Here is a 23,277-nt window from a genome sequence, read left to right as displayed (position 1 = left end):
CTGCCCACAGTCAGTAAAAGAGGCTTGTGTTTCTCACACAGAGCCTGCACTTGTGCTCCACAGTTTCTCTTTTTCTTCCTTCTGTTTCTCTGTTTAGAAACAAACATGCCTTTTTTTACCCTTAAATTGATGCCAAATGAACTACTTCAACAAGCTTTTTGAGTTTAAAACCAGTAGGGCACATACTGTCCTGTCTTTTGTCTAGTTATCTTTAGTAATAGCTACTGCTGCTCTCACAGGACAAATTTAAAACAGACTACATTGTGCCCCTTTTCCAGGGTGCTGGTGCCCAATCAGGACACAATTCTGTGTGTCTCCACTGAATCTTTGCCCAGACGAAAAATGGCTCTGCATCATTGAAATCAATTACTATTTATATAGAAACACTTGATGTTTCTACATTTTACAGCACAGCAGCCAGACGATTTATATAAACCTTTTTATTCAGTAAATAAAACTTTTTTGTATGTTTAAATCTATTTTATTTTTTTTAATGTTCATGTGCCGGCATGTAGTTATGTAATCTCTTACTGCATCATTCATCTCACCAGCCAAGTACCAGCAATACTGGCCGTGGAAAACCAGGTATCTGTCATGTGAGGTGTCTCCCGATCTGCTCAGTCTTCTCTAAAAAATTGCCCTCATTTTCTCTTTTTTCTACCTCGCCTTCACTGGAGACACAGGACATCAGCAGAAGTGAAACATGGCACAAAGTGCTATTTCAAGCCATTAAAGAGCAGATTTGTAGGCCAGCACACTTCACCCATGTGATTAACCATGCAAGGGTGGCTGATTTGGTCATTCAGATCACTCTTCACATCATTTTCATCATAGCCATATACACAAACAACACAATTATAAATATTACCAGGACACTCCTCACTGTACTTATTCTCTACTGCCTGTTTTCACTAATAACAGTCTCAAGAGTTGTATTTTGATGGCAAGACCTCTTCTAAATGCCTTTATGAGTTAAAAAGGTGTGTCTGCCCACATTTGAATTTGAGTCTGTCACACTGAATTGATGAGTTCTCGAGTGCAGTCTACACATCCCAGGTGCATTGCTAGACTTCCAGACTTCAGTTCAAATCAATGTGGATGCATTTATGGTCTTAATTGGGCCAGTGGTCAGAGATTTGCTCCCTGTACTTGTTTTAGTACGATACAATCTTATTCTTTGGAAGCTTTCTACTCTGGTCAGCAGGCACTTCTTTGTTTTCCCTCAACATTTGGATATTAAGTACTTAATAATCAGACAGTCATTACGTCTAAAAACTGGGCCACACAAAGACACACAAGCCCTTTTATATGGTTTGGCATGATTGCAGAAATACAAATCAAACAGGTGGAATTAAAGTACTTGAAAGGTGTAATTCTCTGGGTTTAGTCCATCTATCCATGTTTTTTTTTTGTTTTTCAGTGGTGTTTGGAAAGCTCCAGATCTTTAAACAGATCATTAGCCTTAAATTTGATTTAATTCCGGTCTGTTTACGACTGGAACAGATGTGAAAATCATTCCATGTCTGCCTTCCTCTAAGTAAATTGCATTTATGAGTTCTGTAGTAATTAGAAATGAGCGTTTCTCACCTTCTCTGACAGGCTTAGACCTCTCTATGCACTTTAATAACTATGGTCCAGTATTACATCGTAACTCACTTACGGAATCAACGTTCAGGATGTCAGATTTGTGACTTGAATCATATCATGTTGTGACATTCCCGCTCCATATCTCATCCACAATGAATGACACGAATTCCTTTCTATGAGTTACAGCTGAAATGATCCACTGCCAATGATAAAGTGTCTCCAGGCTTATTTCGTCATTCATTCCCTCATTAGGTGGAGGCAGAAGTGGACCTCACCATAGAGGAGGGGCAGGAAACAAAGATGTGAAGGTTGTGAGAAAATAGAAGGAAAGGATGCAGATGAAAGTATGGGTGGAAGTATTGCATTAACCCCTCCTGTCTGACTCCAGGCCTGGTTTAGATTTATGCCCCTCCTTCCTCTTTCCCCTCCATCTTTTCTCATATTCACGGTTTAGGCACATCTGGTGCTCTGCGCATGATAGTGAAGGGAAAACCTGCTCCCTCTCTCCTTCCTCCAGCTGTAGAACAGGAACAAGGTCTTATTTTATGTACTTGCCAATAGAGACTTTGATTGTCAGTAATGAGGCCTCTGCTTATGGTTAATTGGCAATGTACAACTTCTTGCCTCGTCATGTTTGTTTTTCCTTCTGAAATCTGTAAGGTCTGATTATTCATTTGGGGGTTGTTCAGGGCTGTTGACTAATCCCTATGTCTCGCTTACACAACAATGTGCTGCCAAAAGAGCTGCTGAAATCTGAGTAATTGTCTAAAAAAGGTTAATATTGTATTTGTAGTTAAATATGCAGGCCATCCACTGCTAGATTATTTATCAGTTATGTCTCTTTTAATACATTTCAGAGACTCTCCATTGAATGTTATTGCTATTTCACTAATCCATCTTTTTTCTTGAAACCTGAGATTAAAGAGATAGTTCACCCAAAAATTTTAATTCAGTCATTGTTTACTACCTTTGCCTTTTGCCTTTTAAAGTATACTCCATTGACTGTGAGCTTGTAAGGATGCATTTGATATACACACTACAACTACCTGTTGATACTCCACCTTACCTGCCGAGGACGAGAGTTATGTCTCCCTGTTTTAAAGAATCAAGTAGTTAATACATTGTTATACTTTGCCATATTTGTGTAAGGAGGATTTTCTGTTGTTTTTCATCTTATTCAGCTAGTTTTTGATAGCAAGAGCTGTCTGTGAATATTGCCATCTAGTGGACACACCAGTCTGAAAACTGAACCATCAAATATTTTAGTAAGATTTTTGGGATATTTTTGAAAGAATTCTCTTATGCTCACCATGGCTGCATTTATTTCATCAAATACAGTAAATACTGTAACCGTAATTTTGCAAAATATTATTACCATTTAAAACAACTGTTTTATAAAATTTGATTCTTTAATCCTGTGATGGTAAAGCTGAATTTTAGCAGTCTTTACTCCAGTCTTCAGTGTAACATGTTACTTTAGAAATCGTTCTAAAGTGCTGATTTGGTCAGCATCACATATCAGTGTTCAGTATTGTTTGGGATTATTTAAATAATAGAAAGCTCAAAAGCAACAGGATTTCAACATCATTTATTTGAAATGGAAATCTGTGATATTATAAATGTCTTACTGTCACTTTTATTCACTTATTTTATTTCATATCAGTACTGGGAACATATTTATTTGAATGCTGTGGATCTCTAAATCAAGCCATTCTTATTATCAGTACACCTGTAGAGATTCCCACTGTGAAGACCTAAATGTTGTAAACACTATGATTCCCTGTAGAAAGCACATGTATTACCATTTCATGACTCTTTTCCAAAAAGGCTGCACATGCTGGCTGGACCACCCTGCCATCATTCAAAGTTATTGTCCACAATTGTTGCTCCCTCCCTAGTGGACAGTTAAAGATTAAGATCCCACCATCTTTTTTCTTTCAGCAAAGATGTTTCAACATTTTCCATATTCACATTGCGACTCTGTTCCGCCTGTAATCGTAACAATATTCAGTAAATAACCAAAATGGCAAAGTGCTTTCAGAGATCCCTGACTATTTCTCATTCTCCATCTTCCTCTTCATCTCTCACGCCCCCCTCGCTATCCTACGATGTTTTTTCCACTCACTTGCTTTAACCCCACACTGTGTCTGTCCTTCGGTTGAGTATGATGGTGGTAAGATTTCATTCCTTTCGCTGTTTACACACAGCTTTTACAGGCCTTTAAAAATAAGGGTGAGGCCGGGTCTAGACGTGTTGTCTTGCACAATGTGTGTCTCAGTCAATACAGTGCATAATCTTCCGAGGTGTGCTGGACCGGGATCAGGGATCTCTTTTGACAGGACCGGTCTAAAATGATGTACTGGTGTCACAATAAGTCATAATAGCTAAAGCCTGTTGAGGAAACTGCACTATTGCATAAGTTGGTCCTTGAAAAAGCCTGGCATTGTACTGCTGAGTTCTTGTAAGCTAAATGGAAGTCAGAATGACAATTAAAGAGCTGGAACAGTAATGTCTGGTGTGGGATACTGGCCTCTCGGGATCTGTACTGGCAGTTGGACTTTTGTGCTGGTAACAAACCCACTGTTTTTCAATTGCATCCATTTAATCTTAACTGGAGGTCCTGTGAAAGGGTGAGGTTTAAGAGCAGAGAGGGAATGAAAACCTCACCTCCAGGAAATGAAGGAGAGATTGCAAATTTCAAAAGCTTGGAGAAATTAGATGTTGATCCTACACTGTGGCTTGAAGTTTCCTCATACCACCCGGTCCGGGCAAAAGTGTCAATGATCAGATTCACAACAGAACTCACACTCTCTCTCTCTCTCTCTCTCACACACACACACACACACACACATGTGAAAACATGTTTAAATTGAGGTTTCTCCAGGAAACACTAAAAGGCACGCTTCAAATGAAAGATGACTGACATGAACCTCCGAAGTTCTTTTGATCACTATTTTGGTCAATAGTGTATATGTGAACAAAGATGAGAGCAAACTATAATTCACACCAAATGCTTATGCACAGAGTCCCGCCCCAAACCACAACACCCCCTTACACATGATTTGAGAAATGGGGCTCAACAGTCTGGTGAAATAATCCTTCATACATTAGTTTCTGTCAGATGGGTGGGGTGGAAAGCGTCAGACAAGTTACCAGTGTATAAACCCTTGTGAGCAGAATTAATGTGAACCTGTAGAGCGCCATCGTTCTTTCTATTGTTCTTTCTATTGTTCTACCTATCACTCTATTGTTTTGTCTCTCTGTCTATGTTTCAGGCTATCTGTCTGTCATTATCATTCATTATTTTATCATTCTATATTTCTGTCATTCTAAAACAGTTAATTACACTAATATATATATTTTTTAATTATACAAAATTATTTTAATTTCTATTCATTTTAATTCTACTGAATCTTGAATCCATTCTGCAATTATACTTGTGGTTTGCTGCGTCGAGATTCTGGACTAAATATATTCATGCTTGAATGTTTCTTGAAGACCTTTTTTTAGTACAATGTTGTGCACTGACAAACAGTTAAGCAGATTGAAAAATCATTGTATGTGTTCTTGGACTCCAGAAAGCATTGGTTAAGTAGTAAGATGTGTCAACATCCTGCAATGTGCGGTTTCCCATATTTTTCTCCCTGGGAATGATGGAAGAGGCTTCTGAACAGTGTATCCCCACCTCCAGACAGTGGCTTTGGCTGTGGTTTGCGACCTGTGATGCTAATATAGCTGGCCTTTCATCCCTGTGTCAGAGGAGAAGACCTGTCTCACTGTCTGAGATCCTGCTGTCTGCCACAGAAACCTGGAGGGGGTTTGACAAAGATTTCCTGGCTCTTATTAAATTATAATCCCCAAATTCTCTCACCCTTCACTCTCTTCATAGAGCCTGAATCTTTTTTTCTGCCATCCAGACAGTGGAGGATTTCCATGTGTCTTGAATACCCATCAGTAAGTGATACAGTGATTGTAAGTAGCCATTTAACAGACACTTTTATCCATTCCCATAGAACTTGGGACTGAAGCAATAGTTCTCTCAAAAATAACAATTCTGTCATTATGTTTTCATGTCTTTTAAAACCCATATATAACTTTGTTGCACTAAAATAAGTTTTTTATAGCAGAGGTTATTATCACCCAGGTTTTTGCATAAAGTTGGATATACAGTATAACTTTATCTGTACCTCTGTACCTTTATCTGAAAAACCTGTACCTCGATGGCGCCGCAGACGGCTGCTTCAGTGCTTGGCTCTCCAGTGTTTGTACTGTTTTTGTTCGTTTTTCCTGTTTTTTGTTTGTCAAACACGATCAGTTTCACCAGGGATGAACTGCTGAACATTCGGCAGAACACACCACAAAATCTTTTACCGGATTTCAATTATTCGGACGTTTTACTGAACGTTGTTGTTGGTGGAGCAGCGGCGCTGATCAAACGCTTCAAAAAGCGCAAACGGGGAAAGCGAGCCGGTGCGCTCGTTATACTCAGGAAGTGCGGATTTCGAACGCCGTTGCCTAGCATCCATCTGGCAAATCTCCGCTCTCTACCCAACAAAACGGACGAAATCCTTCTGCTTTCCCGAAAAAATAAGGATTTATCACACTCTGCTGCTCTGTGTTTCACGGAAACCTGGCTCAATGACGCCATACCGGATAGCGCGCTCCATCTGCCGGGCTTTCAGCTGTTCAGAGCGGACCGCGCAGAACGCAGAATCAACGGGGAAATCGCGCGGCGGCGGGGGACATGCTTTTATATCAATTAACGGTGGTGCACAGATGTAACTGTGTTAAAGAAGATGTGCTGTTCAGATCTACAAGTGCTTTTTGTCAACTGCAAGCCATTCTATTCGCCGCGGGGAGTTTCACTCGTTCGTTCATTCTGGTGAGCGTTTACATCCCTCCGCAAGCGCACGTAAGTCTGGCTTTACAGAAAACTCGCTGATCAGATCACAGAGACAGAACAACAACACCCAGACTCTGTTTTTAATCATTCTTGGGGACTTTAATAAAGCCAATCTCTCCCGTGAACTGCCAAAATACAGACAGCATGTTACATGTCCCACCAGAGACAGTAATATATTGGATCACTGTTACAATAAAATAAAGGATTCATATCACTCTGTTCCATGAGCAGCTTTGGGACTGTCTGATCACTGTCTGGTTCATCTTATACCGACCTACAGGCAAAAACTTAAATCCTCTAAACCTGTAGTAAAGACTGTAAAGAGATGGACCAACGAAACAGAGCAGGATTTGCAAGCTTGTTTTGACCTCACTGATTGGAGTGTTTTTGAAGCTGCTACCACCGATCTGGACGAACTCACAGAGACTGTAACATCCTATATTAGTTTCTGTGAGGATATATGCATTCCTACCAGGACTTATTTAACATTCAACAACGATAAGCCGTGGTTTACAGCAAAACTCAGACATCTTCGTCAAGCCAAAGAGGATGCCTACAGAAATGGGGACAGAGTCTTGTATAATCAGGCCAGAAACACACTGAACAAAGAGATTAGAGCGGCTAAAAGGACCTACTCTAAAAAGTTGGAAGACCAGTTTACTTCCAAACGACTCAACTTCAGTATGGAAAGGACTGAGAGCCATTACCAACTACAAGACACCATGCCCCTGCACTGAGGCTAATCAACGACTTGCTAACAACCTGAATGAGTTTTATTGTAGATTTGAAACTCCCCACATCCATTCTGATCATCTCTCTACACAACCGTTAACACCTCCTGCAATCCCCCTCTCCACACCTCCTGCTCTTCAAATCAGTGAAAACGATGTGCGCCAGGTCTTCAGGAAGAACAAAAGAAGAAAAGCACCAGGGCCCAGATGGTGTTACACCAGCCTGTCTGAGAACCTGTGCTGACCAATTGGCCCCCATCTTTTCACAGATCTTCAACAGATCTCTGGAGTTGTGTGAAGTGCCGTCCTGCTTCAAACGCTCCACCATCTTCCCCGTTCCAAAGAAACCCAAGATAACAGGACTTAACGACTACAGACCTGTGGCTCTAACGTCTGTCGTCATCAAGTAATTTGAAAAACTGGTTCTGGCTTATCTGAAGGACATCACTGGACCCTTACTGGACCCCCTGCCGTTTGCTTACCGAGCAAACAGGTCCGTGGATGATGCAATCAACATGGGATTGCACTTCATCCTGCAACATCTGGACAAAACAGGGACTTATGTGAAGATCCTGTTTGTGGACTTTAGTTCGGATTTCAACACCATCATCCCAACAGCCCTCCAGACCAAACTGACCCAGCTCTCTGTTCCTAGCTCTATCTGTCAGTGGATCACCAGCTTTCTGACAGATAGGCAACAGCTAGTGAGACTGGGGAAATTCATGTCAAACAGCTGCTCCACCAACACTGGTGCCCCTCAGGGATGTGTTCTCTCCCCACTGCTCTTCTCCCTCTACACCAACAACTGCACCTCCAAAGACCCCTCTGTCAAGCTCCTGAAGTTTGCAGACGACACTACAGTCATCGGCCTCATTCAGGACGGTGACGAGTCTGCTTACAGACAAGAGGTTGAGCAGCTGGCTGTCTGGTGCAGTCTTAACAACCTGGAGCTGAACACTCTCAAAACAGTGGAGATGATTGTGGACTTCAGGAGAAACCCCCCTGCACACCCCCCACTCACCATCATGAACAGCACTGTGGCTGCAGTGAAGTCATTCAGATTCCTGGGAACCACCATCTCTCAGGACCTGAAGTGGGACAATCACATTGACTCCATTGTTAAAAAGGCCCAACAAAGGTTGTACTTCCTTCGCCAGCTGAGGAAGTTTAACCTGCCACAGGAGCTGCTGAAACAGTTCTACTCAGCCGTCATTGACTCTGTCCTGTGCACTTCAATAACTGTCTGGTTTGGGTTCAGCTACAAAATCAGACATCAGAAGACTACAGAGAACGGTTTGGACTGCTGAAAGAATTATTGGTGCTCCCCTGCCCACCCTTCAAGAACTGTATACATCCAGAGTGAGGAAAAGGGCTCAGAAAATCACTCTGGATCCCTCTCATCCAAGTTACCCCCTTTTTGAACTTTTGCCATCTGGCCGGCGCTTCAGAGCCGCAAATACCAGGACAGTCAGGCACAAGAACAGTTTCTTCCCCCCAGGCAATCTACCTCATGAACAGTTAAATGTTCACCACTTATGAAAAAATGTGCAATATTCTTATATTTATTTGTTACCCCCTCCATCCAAGTACATCTCTGCATCTTACTCTATTCTAATCCATTGTCATCTATAGCACAACTGTTCATACAATTTATTTATTTGCAATTTGTTTTTTGTTTTTTGTTGTTGTTGTCTCTGTGTACTGGAAGCTTATGTCACTAAAACAAATTCCTTGTATGCGTAAGCATACTTGGCAATAAAGCTCTTTCTGATTCTGATTCTGATTCTGATGTCAGACTCTGTTCCATGTTTTGTCTGTGTTTTGCTCCTCATGTTGTTTAATCATTTCATCCCAGGTGTTTCCTATGTTTAATTTCCATTGGTCCCAGGTGTGTCTCCTTAGACCCTCATCATCCCGTATTCAAAAGCCAGAGTCCTTTATGTTAGTGTTGTCTGGTATTGTTTGTGTTTACACCCTGTGTGTTGTTGTGATTCCCTGTGTGAAGATAATTAAATTCCGTTGTTTGTACTCCTGGTCTCTTTGTTCGTTGCTCCTCACAGTAGCATACCCATGACAGAATACCGGACCAAAGTGTAAGCAGCACTCCCTCTCCCCGCGTTTATTGTCCGTTTTTCTAAAAAGTGTTTTGTTTGTTTTTCCCCGTGTGTTTCTCCTCGCCCTAATGGAGGAATGAGCGAGGTTTAGGCTCAGGCGAGCCCCAGCCCAATCATCTTCGTGAGGGCATTTGTACCGTTTGCCCTAGCCAGCTCCTCCAGAGCACCCTCCAGTGCCAGCACCATGTAAGCGTATCCCCGATTCCAAGTTAAGCCCAGGGAGGGCTCCTATTTCCCCATTAAGCCCAGGAAGGGCACCCGATCCCCAGTTAAGCCCAGGAAAGGCTCCCGATTCCCCAGTTTAGCCTTGGAAGGGCTCCCATTTCCAAGTATAGCCCAGGGAGGGCTCCCGAACCCCTGTTTAGCCCAGGGAGGGCTCCAGGCACCGAGTTCAGACCCGTTAGTTCCCCCAAGTATTTTTTTTGGGGTGGGGGGGGTTTAGTAGGGATCCAGCTGTAGAGGCCGAGGTGTGAGCAGGGGCCGAGGCCTCGGAGGCTGCTCTGCCATAGCCTCCTGAGTCTCCTGATCCACCATGGCGCCCCAAACGGGTACAGCTCTGGAGGACCACTGTCCTGTGTCGCTCCTGAAGGACCTCCAGGGTGCGCACCCCTCCCTCCCCATTTGATTTTATACAGTGTGAGGACACACCTTCTGGAGGGGGGCATTGGTCAGACTCTGTCCCGTGTTTTGTGTATGTTCCTGTCCTCAGTGCTCTCAGTTCCAGGTGTTCCCCGTTTAGTTAATTTGGTTCCAGGTGTTTCCCATCGGTGTCTGTGTATTTAAAGTATTCTCAGTTTCTAGTTCTTGGTCCGGTATTGTTTGACTACACCCTGTGCTACGTGTGAAGATACTTAAATTCCGTGGTTTGTACTCCTGGTCTCCTTGTTCCTTGCTCCGTGCTCCTCACAGTGGCATACCCATGACATCTGTTTGCCCATGGGCGTGCTGGTCTGAAAACAAGGTGTGTTCTGGCACATTGTTGTCTTGTCGCGTTGCTTTTTTAAGGAAACTGAAAATTATTGCATCATTGACCAACTTAAGCCTGGTCTAAAGTCAATGGCGTGGTATTTTTTATTTTTTTTATTTACATGTGCATAAACTCTGCTTTTACAGCAGCACACAAACCTGCCAAATATTAAAAATTGAAGGATTACAATGAAAAAGATTATTATTGTCCCCGTCTACTCGTGCACCTTAACCTCGCGCACAAGCAGATCAGTTTCCTCTCTAGAGAAGCGTTCAGTCTTTCCTCTTGCAAATTCCGCCATTGTGCAAGCACAACTGGCTTTTAAAGGGAAAGGGAGATTGCACGTTATGCCCAAAACACACCCATGACTCATTAAGAGAATAAATGCAACCCTTTTGGACCATGCATCTGATGCGCCGACTGTTTTTTCCGTCGTTAATCTAGCAAAAGTGGATTCGGACACACCCTAAGTGCACCTGCACCATGCACTTTAGACCATGCGCTTAGATCGTTAAAATAGGCCTTACGAAAATTAACCATGGTTTTATTGTAGTTAAAGTGCAGTAACTTTTTTTTTATTACAATTTGTATAACCACAGTTTTACTACAAATACCATGGTTAGTGTAGCAAAACCATTTAAAACCTAACACAAAAATATTTTAAATAAAAAAACCATGGTTTGTTGTGATTTATTTGTGATAATGGTTAGTTTGTGTTAGGGTGGGGCCTAATCATAAATATAAAACAAATAAAAATTATAGGGGCATTCACTATAAACAACATTTATTTTAAATGTCAAACATGACTTTATTTAAAGTGAAAGTGAAATGCAATTTCGCATGTTTTGCTTGCCTGATGTTAATTGTATTATATGACTGGCTTTGGAATACAAGTCGTAGCATGTTTCAGATGTTAAAAAACAGGACTTATATTTCAGAAAATATGTTAATCGCTGTTACAAGATGTGTTCCCTCTAATATGCTTTTAAATTTAAGATGAAATAGGATAGAGCAATAAAATGAACAATAAAAAGCTTGTACAATACATTTTAATGGAAATCAATGGAAATCACTGAAGGAAATATATATTTGCTAAATTAACTAATAATCTTGGTCCCCATTTGCTTTCATTGTATGCAAAAGAATAGTGTAAACATTCTTAAAAGCATCTCCTTTTGAGTTCCACAGAAGAAAGTCATGATTTGGCATGAGATGACTTTTAAGGAACTTGCACAAATACATGATGATCTCTGCAAAGGGTGATGATGCATGGGTAAAAGTTACTTTTCTATCTTGCTATGGACAGCAAGCACACTATGTCGGCCATGCAGCACCAACAACTAAGAGCAACGCTAGTCATGATAGTTACTGTAGCAAGCACTTTAACAGTGTGTCAGCAGTGGATCAGAATTTCACAATAGAAATGAACCTGCAGGTCAATCACTCTCCTGGAAGCGATTCTCACTTGCGACCAAGTCTGAATATTTCCAGTCCTAGAGAACAGTGAAACTTTGGATTAAGTGTGATTTCCCTGGTGTAAGCCAATTATTTGGTACTCCATAAGTTCACACCCAACAAGTCTAAATCCATGTAGCCATTGGCCTGTTTCCAACGTCTAATTGTGCCTCTTTATACCAAGAGAACCTTGTCCTTTGTGTCTGGATGAGCTGAATGAAAAATATTTGGATGATCTGAGGAAAGGGCAAGATTTAAGTACGGAGCTCATTTATCATTCCTAATGCACACTGGAGAGGAGGAGGACTGTTCCTTGTTCTGTAAGAATCCGGGTGTAATTTTAGCTTGACAGAATCCTGGGGCCCCACATCCACATCAGACATAGGTATGTACATGTTATGCATCCAAGGAGTTCACCTACACATGTAGGTCTTGCTTCACTGACGAGTGCCACCCACATGGAGGAGTAGAGCGGGCCATTCGTCATTCGGGCTGAATATATGGCACAGGCTGCGGAGATAAAACACAGCCAGCTGATAACTGCTCTTTGAATGCTCTGTCGTTTCTGCTACTACACACTCAAGTGTTTTTCTCTCCTCCATCTATCCCTCGATACTTCTCTCTCTCTACTACTTCTGTTCTTTCTGTACCACCCAGGGACAATGTGTGTGAACTGCCAGCATGTGTCTGTGTTTAATGGGAGAGGCGTGAAGAAAAAAAAGCCTCCTGCATCGTCAGGCCTTGGCAACCTACAATAAGAGCATTTGCACATAAAAAATGTGCTGTGCCATGAAAGAGAATTTTTTTCTTATTCACAGGTTTTTTTTTTTTTCTGGTCTGTTTTTAATATTTTTAAAACAAAATACATTTGTTTGAGGACTACTTTTATGGTTCTTTTGTGTTCTTCTTGAATCTTAAAGTAATTTCTTAAAATTAAATTATTAAAAATCAAGCAAAAATTTAGGAGAAAAGTCATACAGGATTGGAACAACAGGGTGAGAAAATGATGATGATTTTTTTTTATATATTTGGTTGCACTATACTGATAATAAGAGAATTTAACTTGAATTAAGTTTAATTAAGTTTATTTTCTCTTGTTTTAAGCATAAATCATGAATAATTTTTTAAGGTTTGTACTTAAAATAGATTAAAAAAGAACCAAGTTAAATAAAAATTATTTAAAAAAAATAATAATAATAAATTTTTGCATCTCTTATCTTGCACAAATTTCCCTCTCACATGCAGAATTTAATTTTGTTTAAGGGTGTTTAGATATTTGTAACAGAAAATGAGACAAAAATCCTGACTAAGAATTATTTTTGTAAAGAAAAAGCAAGAGAGAAATCAGAGAAAAGGAAAGAACTATGAAGTAGAGAGCAGTGGGAAAGAGACTGCCAGCTCAACCTCAAAAAAAAGATGTATAATAAGAAAGAGGAGAGAGATGTTGAGAGAGAAAAGTAAAGGGAGATAGAAAGTGAGAAAGAAAAAGTGGTAAGAGGAAAAACAGAGACTGTTGACAGAGCAGATGAGGAGGGACGTGGGGATCAGATTGTGTCTGTGTCTGGGGAGAGCGGAGGGCAGACAGACCCAGACACACTCAGCAGGTGATACAGCCAGAGCACAGGTCATGCCCGTGAAACAAAAAAAAACAAAAAAGTATTTTTACTTACAAATGTATTATTTTTATTTTTTTAGTGTGTTATTATATTTGTATTTATTTGTATATCATTTATTTGTGTGTTCAATTTAAGAAATTGGAGATTAATAGTTTTTCATTACAAATATCAAGTATTTTTTTACTTTTTCTTTCTGTCATTTTCGCCATCTAATTCCTGAATTTTTCTTTTTGTTCAAGATTTTAAAGCTTTATTTATGAAAAAAAAATTGTAGCTTTAAACCAAATTATAAAATACATACACTGAGATATATTTGTGATTGGCATGCATTATTCAGAAGGAATATTTTTCCAGATCAATCCATTTATGTTTTGGTTTTTGTAAGAACAGACATCATACGGAAAACAGACCATACTATCTCATTTTAAATGGTTTAAAATGTCTATCCTAATTAAGAATATATTTCCTCTCAATTGTCTGTTCACACACATACTGTACATACATTCAAAGCCCTCATTCTATTTATCAAGTGTTTGTTCTATATATGCTCTAAGAAAACTGTCCCTGTAGGTATCAGTCCTGATTGCAGTGCCTATAAAACTCTTTTTTTCATATTCTTGTGGAATAGGAAAGAATGTGAGCGTTTTCCTGTAAGCTAAGCTGATTTTTTTTTAACTAACACCTGGATTGTATTTGGAGCTGTCTTAATCAGATATTTCTCCACAATTAACAAAACAAAGTGCCTCTCAGTTGGAGACGGGGCTTTATTCTTATTACTTTTTCTTTCTCCACAGCCATTTTTCTTTCTCTTAAAGTATTCAACATCAACTCAAATGCCCTTCTTTGTTTTCCATCATGGTGGATTAAAATACAGAATAGTTTGCTAATGAATTCATGAGAATGAGCTGGAAAAATATCAATGCATCTTAGACAACAGGTCAATGAGTGACAGAGAAAAAGAGAGGGGCATTAAGTTACTCACCTAAACCCATCGACCCTCCACAAGCCCCTAACGAGATGCCTTCAGCCAGTTACTCTTAGGGTTATGTTCACAAACCAATACATATCTGACTGAGCCCTGGGATCTGCTCAGTTGGGTCAAATAAAATTATGAAGACAAAAAATGAAAAATATTTAAGAAAGTGGGCTGATCTATAAGCAAAATACCTGGCTTTAGTTAACACTTTTGTTTAGGTTTCGGCTAAGTAGTATGTTATTTTCAAACATGTTAGAGCATTAACTTTTTAGCGCCACTCACCAACTGCTGTGATACAGACATCAACCAACATAATAAAACTGCCAAAATGACATTCATTAGTTTCAGATAAAACCGAATGTGCTTTTAGCGTCACTCACTGGACATTTCACACTGAACGTGTTGCGAAACATGAAAGAAGCAACATAACATCAAAAGCTTGTTTTTCCAGTGGGCCTTGGTTGGACTTGAATCATGCTATAATGATACATTATGTTTTTTTTTATTATTTGTTTTGTTTTTTAGATTATAGTATACCATGTTAATAGTTTGTAGTAGTTAATAGTTAATGCTTTAGCAATGCAGTCCCTTGTTTATCATGCTAAAGCTTTAAATCTAAAGAGAATGAGCGATAAAAGATAGAATTATGAGGGGAGACTTAAACATATGTTCAGTATGGTCACAGAAAAGGCACCCCAGACACCCTAGTGGCTAATTTCTGATTAAACCTAAACAGAAAGTCATTTCTCCATAATAACTCAACCTATAGGAGCACTTGGGCTAATGGTCCAACTGGTGTAACCTAAACACTCACTTCTTTTCTGTACAAGAAAACACATTGCAGTATTCCCAAGACTGTGAAAGGTATGTGCATCATTCGCACAGCCAAGAAATCGAGACAGCTGCAATGAATAGTGTCTGTAACTTACTGGGTCTAAGAGAACATTTCCTCTGGGGGAAGCTAGAGGGAGCTTCATCTGAACTATCTGAGAAAAACATGTTCCCAAAGTATCCACAAACCCCATTTGAAGACATTAAACAGTAGAAGTGCAGCACTTGAATTCACTCTTTATCTGTCAGGAGTGTTGGCTTTAGGGCTATTGCATAACGTCTATGGGGCCCTTGGTGCAGGCTGGGGGCCCCGTTGATGGAAAAAAGTGAAGGGTGAGGAACGAAATGGCAGCGTAAAGAGCTTAAGTCACACCCCAGCAGGACCCTGACAGCATTAAATGGGTGATTTATTGAACGATTCTGTTAAATGTTGTCACAGCGGGGTTACGGCACATATTACCCATTGGCTTTTGAGACTTGCTCTGTAGGTCAATGTGTCTGAGAAATGCTGTCTATGAGCCAATTTAGCCAAACGTCCTTTTTAATATCCACATGGGTGAAGGTCACGGTGGCTGCTAATACACCATGCAATCACAGAAAGAAAATGTGCAGTGTGTTGAAAATGAGTCCTTAGTAATCTCCTAAATGTTTGTGCAGTGCTGTATAGTTACTAAGGTAGCCGATTACATAGTGTGTATGGGGGGGGGGGCAATATAAGATTGGCAGACGGGGAGGCCATTACAGGTTAAGCACCGTTCACTCCCTCCTGAGATTTAACTTGTGCTGAAAAGTTGATTTATGGAATAAAACTCTCAGACCCAATTTCCGCCTCTCTCACTGACTCCATAAGCATGGTGTCTATCAAACAGACATGTGCCTGTACTGTGGAAACAGTATGCTCTTGCAAGCCACACTTTCATTTACATGCCTCGAAGTTCATAAAACACAATAATTGTGTTTGCTTGATATATTCTCAGTCTTTTTTTTTAATTCACAAATGCATTAAAATCCAATTCATACATACTTGAATACACCTCTTGCATGATGAGCATGTTTTCATTTCTAAATTAAAATTAATTTTGAGAATTTATTTGAATTTTTATTTACTTTTATCATTTACTGATGTATTTATTTAAAAATTTAAATGTAAGTGTTGTTGCAGTTGTTATTTCTTTGAAAAAATTAAAACTTCATTGCTTATTAATATTTAAAAACAAACTGATAAAAAATTAGCATAAATTTTTGTCTTGTTTTTATGATTTTATTGTTATTTATTTATTTAAAAATTGAAATGTAATAATTTGATTTTGTTGTTATTATTATTATTATTATTATCCATACATGTTATTATTATTTCTTTAAAAAAAAATCTCTGCTTATTAATATTTGAAAACAAGATTTAGTCATATTAATTTTAACATTGATATGTGTCTTGTTTTCAAGCTGTCAACAATACTAAAAACAATACTAAGCGGTCTTACACCGGGCCTTGTGTGCTGTTTTGGGGCTTTAGTGGAGAACCAAAGTGTACATTTCGCAACCATCATAGAAAGAGCCATCTGTTTTAATGTGATGAAAAGTGGGAATAGCTTTCTTTTGAGCTATTTACTTGTGGCTCACTCAGTTTTGGTGTCTTGGTTGCCACCTGAGCTGCCATGTTGGTTTTAGAGATTACTGCTAGTAGGTTTTGGCCCCTTCAGTGTTTTGCCTAATTTTCTGCCAGCATGCAGTAAGAGTAAGTGGTGTGGTGAAAAGTAATGCGTTATGTGTTTGTTTTTTCTGTTTTCGTACAAGGACCTTGTGATCTTATTGAGTTTCACAGGTCTGGTTAGACATGAATTACATGGATATGCTTTTAAAGCTCATTTTCGGTCTTGGTGAATTATTATTCTCTGTTATTTTCTGATTTGGAGACCAACTTACTATGGGAAATGCATAAAGTTTGTAATTCCTGGGATGAATATTTGCTTATTTCCCTTTCTGCTCTTAGAACAATTCTTATGCACAACTGACTTCAGTGTTTTTTACTTTTTAAATCTGTTGAAGATTTAAAATCACAAGTGTTTGCCAAATTGCTCCTTTTTTATTGTTCTTTCGAATGGTTTTACCTTCAATGGTTGTGACTGGCTTTAGTTACTCAGAAGCTCCTTATTTTTTGCGTTATAGACGTTTGGCAGTCACCCATCCTTATGTGCATATCTATGTTTTAGACCTCAGCTGTGCGCTGTAAACACAGAGAGTGCGCATGCATGGCCGAGCGCTTGGCCAGACGGATTGCGTGAGACTTTTTTACTGCGTCTGGAGAGCTTTTCAAGAAAAACATTAGATAAACAGATTGTGCCGGCCTGTGGAACAGGGGTAATGTCTGATCCTGATCATTTTGAGTGTTAAGACGCCTGCTCAGAGCGGGGCACATGGTCAAGAACGTCTAAATTATCCTCCCCACAATACCACAACCCCCCAAAAAAGGCTCAGCCACCCGCCCCCCTACCACCACCAGCCACAGCCAAGTATTCAACAACTAACCACCAGCGACAGCCAAGTATTCAAGTACCACCAATGCTCTCAGTCGCTTTCTGTTTTTGCCCATTTTGTGTTTGTCTGACTCTTTGGTTCTCACTTTTGGCCTCCCTGGTTTCCCTGTAACTTGTGATCGTGTTTTTTCTGGAGGGGAATCGGCTACATGTGAGAACTAGGAGGAAGCAAGGTTTTTTATATCGAGTGCAAATACAGATGCTTACACAGACGTGACTAATTACACAGACTCGCTCATGGTTTTTGGGACAGCGCATCCTAATGCAGCAGTAAAATAATATGGCAACCGCATTATAAGCTCACGGTGGCAAAAAAGCATCACACCACACGCTATACACCATAGGAGGGCTTCAAGGCCGGAGCAAAGCCCAAAATTGTCCTGCTGGAGCCCAGAACCGAAATTCCAGTAAGAATAACAATAAAAACGAAAATCGAATATGATAAAAGAGGGAAACACCAGTGAACCACAGTGAATTAGGCAAAGCAAACAGGCACAGAGTGACCCGTATGGAGTCTTGCTGATTGGGAAAACACAGCGAGGCTGAGCATGTCTGGCTTTTTTTCCTCATCTTTCTGGCCAGCTAGTGCAGGAGCTGCAGTTGGACCAGGTTCCCTGCAGATGTGGTTTAACATGGACATGTGCTCTGCCATACTTTTCTTTTTTGATTTTCACTGATGCAACACAGGCACAAACTAAATGTTGTTAACTTTCCATTTGAATGCTGCCTTTGCAGAGTAGACTTCCCTTGAAGTCAGAACAGGCATGTCGTTTATCTGTACTTTATGTAAATACACAAGTGAAGTTTGGTCTCCCCTTATTAATTCGTTTTTTTTTTTGTTACTTTCTCTTTTTTTTAATTGATTGTTAAGGAATATATGTAAAAAAAAAAAAACTGGTAGATATGCTAGATAAACTGTTATTTAATAAAAAAAAAATTAGCCTAGCATCAAAAGCAGCCCCTGTGTAAACTGATTGATTTTGGCCTGTCTGGCCTTAAAGGTCTTGACCTTTTTGACAGTATCAAAAAAAAAATTTTCACACAATTATTATTTCACATAATTAAAAAATATTGTCATATTACTTTCACATAATTTAATTGACATTTAATTCACTGTAAATATTTAATTTGTTGTAAATAGTTATTTATTTATAATTTAAGTGACCAAAAATGATAGCAACGAATGTATTATATTTTCAGTAATTTAGCATTAATTTAATTTAATTCCTTTCCAAAATAAAATAAATAAATAAAATAAAAGTAAAAACATTTTTAAAAGTTTCAGACATTATTTTGTACCCTACTCATGGAAAGTGTCTCAAATGATTCCAGTCTTTGATATGGTCCTTGCAGGAGCCTCTGTTTAAACTGTGGAAAAGGGTTTATATTTGAGAAAGGGGCACCATTAACCTTTGGTTAGAATTTAAAGAGGTTCTTGCTGAGCTGTGGCACTGTGAAGAAAGTTGATCTGACCTGTGGGTCTCATGCTTGCAGATGCAGCCGGGCTGACTAGTGGGTTTCTGTGTTCAAACCTGCGGTTATGAGAGAGAGTTCAGCTGTCACAGCACATTGAAATAGGAAGTGAGGTAGGTTATGAATGTGTCTTGGCATGGCCAGGTCCACTGAGAACAGCAAACCAAAACCTGTGAACTGTGAAGGCCACGGATAGGATGTCCATGTGCTTTTGGACTGCATTTAAGATCAGCAGACTTTAAGCTTCATCCCTCAGGATTCGTAGGTTCAGCACTCTTGGGAAAACACAGTGTGCAGAAATGAAGGACTGGGAGACGTTTCAATCAGTAAATTATCTGCCACATTCAGTAAGACTCAGAGCACAGGACAGCTCATCTAGGTGTGATGTCAAGTCTAGAACAGACCACAACGGGCCATAAATGTAGGTCTGAGGCAGGATTCTTAAAATAAATAATCAATTAACTATCACAGAATTTACTATATTATACAAAAAGAAATCTTATATAGTGTTTTTTTATGTGTAGCTCCTGTTTATATATGGTTTATTATGTTTTATATTTGAACAACCCAATAATTTCAAGATAAGGGATTCAAGGGATTCACAGAACACAAAATAATGTTTTGTGCATGATTATATATATTAAATTAGAATATATATTTATTTTTATAGAAGATGAAATCTAATCTATATTTAGACATCCAAAACTACCAATATAACTTATCTTAAATGAACAGAAATAACAGTTAATGTAATATTTAGCTTACTCTCCTGAAGTTGATAATCTACATTTCTTTCTTAAAATAAGATCAAATAAGATATTTTGAAGAAGGTTTTTGTCTATACAGTCAAAGTCAGTTGGGTCCAAAACAACACTGGGCTCTCATAGTTCAAGGGCGGAAAACGCATATCGAAACATCTTTTATGTTCTATAAAATAAAGAATGTCATACAGGTTTGGAATGACATTATTTGTTTTTGTTATCATCTGTCAATGATGAAAAAAATTTTACTTTTTGGCTGAACTATCCCTTTAAGAATTTTTCAAGAATCAGCCCAGTTCTGATAGGTTTACAGGAAAAATGCTAAATGCAAAGAATAAAATCCATCTATGCATATAATCATGGATAGGCCTAATTAAGATAAGAAAATGAGTCAGCCTTTAAAATGGAGGAGAAAGCACTGATTGAGATCAACTGGTGTAATCCATTAAAGCAGATAAAAAAAGAGACATCCAAAACAACTGCTGATGTGGATGTCAGACACTAAAGAGAATGTAATCTGACATCCTCAATAGACCCTAACTTGACGCTGTCAGCACCCCTCTTCTCCGAGCCAGTGGTCTCTCCCATGCACCTGATCAGATCTGTGTAAATATATGGTGCGAGTAACATGAGGATGAAATTATCATTCCTTCCTGCAGTAAATTAAAGCAAACAGCTGCCCTGGGGAACGACTAGTTAAACGAACGCTGAGGCACTGAGCCCTACCTAGGCTTTGGCATCCGTACCTCATCGCCCAGGTGTAACTTGTGTGGGGTCAATAACTCTACCCAGTGACCCGTCTGATCCTCTTGGCTCTTCTTTTAAGCATGTAGTCTGTAGACCCTCAAGTGAAACTATGTACCTCTGACGAGGCTGCTCGTCTACACCAAAAAACAGAACCCATAGATTCTGTGATTTTTCCACAAATTACTGAAACAAGGCCTAAAATAACATTTCACTTCTAAAGTTTAAAAGGAAGGGCTTTACTTTTGCTTTTTCAGTTTTGGACTGGTGTTAGGGGTTATTTTCTCAGTGTTTTGTAGCCTATGTGGCAGCAGAGAAAAACTTTCATGTGTTGTATCCCATGCCAGGCATCACTGAACAGGCTAGCACATGGAGAGCTGTTTATGTATGCCACTGTCACTCAGTATTACACCTATTGAAAGTAGTGTTGACTGGCATAGGACTTTGAAATCCAACCGAGCACATTGGTGAGGCCAACATAAACAGGAACATGAAGGGAAACTGAATGCTCATTCGGGTATCCAAAAATGATTAGGAGTAAAGAACATGGAGTGAAGAACTCAGTCTTTGTAAGGAGATGAAAACATTATGCAGTGAGTAACATATGTCTGCTATAACACCCAGCAAAAAGATAATATTTCTAGGGCTGCACAATTTCCACTGGTGATTTTCCATTCAAATTAAGACTTTACAATTGCAATGTAAAATGAAATAATGATTATAATAATTATTTTTATATTTATTTTTCTTAAATATTCAATTTTATTTTACAGTTAAATATTACTCTCAAATATTATTATTTTATAATGGATTGTTAGCTAAAGGAATAGTAGATTGATCCTAAAGCAGAGAATCAATGATCTTTCTCTCTTTGCAGTTTGAAAGCCCGTGACCACAGAGGACAGTGACGATGCTGGCAGTGCTCTGTGTCCTGCTTACGTTGGGGAATCATGCCCTGGGTGGAGGTTACGCCCCCATGCCTCAGATGAAATATGTGCAGCCCATGATGAAGGGGCCTGTTGGGCCACCCTTTAGAGAAGGCAAGGGCCAGTATCTAGGTAAGTGTTTGTAATCAATCTTCATTATATCTCTCCAGTTTTCCTATCTGTCCATCCATCTATACATATTGAAATGACAGTATGATTTACTTTATTTTCACTAAGGCTGCATTTATTTGATCAGACACACTGTAAAAATAACATGAAATGAAATATTGTATAATAATGTAATATAAAATGAAACATGAAATATTTCTACAATTTAGAATAACTGTTTTAATAAAACTCATTTATTAAGGTAACAACAGGAACATCTGGATGTATGCCCATTTATATAAGAATTAGTTCTGGTCAGAGACTTTTTACTGTTTGTATCACTCTATGTGTATGTGTTTGTTCAGGACATATTGTTAATGTCTGCATTAGTGGGGATTTTTCCTTGACTCTTTCTTGCAGGATACACTGTTACGCCAGTAGGTGGCACCAAGTGTCTTGAGTGAGTCATTTGAATCATTCATTCAGCTGATTTGTTCAAAAATACTGATTCATTCAGGAACAAAATATGTGACTGTCTTTATGAATGAGCCATTTGAATAAATCACAAGATTAAAGGTTGGGTAGGCGACTTTGGAGAGGGTAGCAATAGCAAGTTAGCTTTTAAAGCATAAGATCCCACCCTCCCTGCAAATCACTTTTAAAATCCATGCCTCCTCCAAAACACATGAATGTGCACAGGCAGACCAGTTTACAGGCATGTATGACAGCCTAACATAGCCCTTGGACCGAAGAATATGATTGGACAAACATTTTATGGTCCTACACCTTCCACAGATGATATAAATAGATGTAAATACATTTAGACCACTAACAAAAGATAACACCAGCATAACAAAAATGATTTTGAACCAAAATCGGGACGGGGGCTAGCAGCGGTGTGTTCTCATTGGCTACTGAGTTTTTGATTGACAGTTTCTTGACCTGGAAGTGAAGGCGTCAGTGTTGCGCCTGTATGGATGTGAGCGTCTGTTAGCGGCTTCCTATTTCATGTTAGTGATATAAAGTTAGGAGTTTTTGTTCTTGAATTTAATCTGTATTTATCTGTTGCTATTCCTCTGTCGACATAAGCTTTTAGGAGCACGAGAGATCAAACGTGAGAGAAAATTTAGGTCTATTGAGGTTTAATTAGATGTACTGTATATAATACTGGGAATAATGTATAATCTCCAATGTTTTCATAGAATTTTTTTTATTGCTGATGATTCTTTTGCATTGTAAGTTTCTTATTAGGTTGTGCTGTTACAATTTAAAGATAATACTAGTATCATCTGTGTGTGTGATTTAATCAGACGTCAAGAAAGTCTCACTCAAACCAGGTAATCAAGGTTGGCAACCCTGGCCATAACACTTAGCATATGCACTTACACCAGGGGTGTCAAACTCAGTTCCTGGAGGGTCGTGACCTTGCAGAGTTTATTTCCAACCTGTTCCAACACACATACCATGTACTTTTTAAATAAGACTGATATTGGCAAGCTTGAGAGTGGGGATGGGGATGCAGGCCCCCCTTACAGACATCAGTGGTGGGTC

At 39.2% G+C, this 23,277-nt stretch overlaps 1 protein-coding gene across 5 annotated transcripts in view; it reads left to right on the top strand.

Annotated features, from left to right (window-relative positions):
* LOC122148825 (collagen alpha-2(VIII) chain-like) overlaps nt 1-23,277 on the top strand; it is a 57,682-nt gene that overhangs the window by 28,011 nt on the left and 6,394 nt on the right. For 3 of the 5 annotated variants that reach the window (XM_042776945.1, XM_042776944.1, XM_042776941.1), the window contains exon 2: nt 21,570-21,750. In XM_042776945.1, coding sequence (XP_042632879.1) covers nt 21,603-21,750 — 148 coding nt within the window. In that variant the 5' untranslated portion in view covers nt 21,570-21,602. Of the gene's footprint in view, nt 1-5,476; nt 5,560-21,569; nt 21,751-23,277 lie in introns of all 5 variants that reach the window. The other 2 variants (XM_042776943.1, XM_042776942.1) reach the window with 2 other exon arrangements.

This window comes from Cyprinus carpio, chromosome A19, assembly GCF_018340385.1.
Source record: "Cyprinus carpio isolate SPL01 chromosome A19, ASM1834038v1, whole genome shotgun sequence".
In the NCBI taxonomy this organism is placed as follows: Eukaryota; Metazoa; Chordata; class Actinopteri; order Cypriniformes; family Cyprinidae; genus Cyprinus; species Cyprinus carpio.
This window is presented reverse-complemented; position numbering and strand designations above follow the sequence as displayed.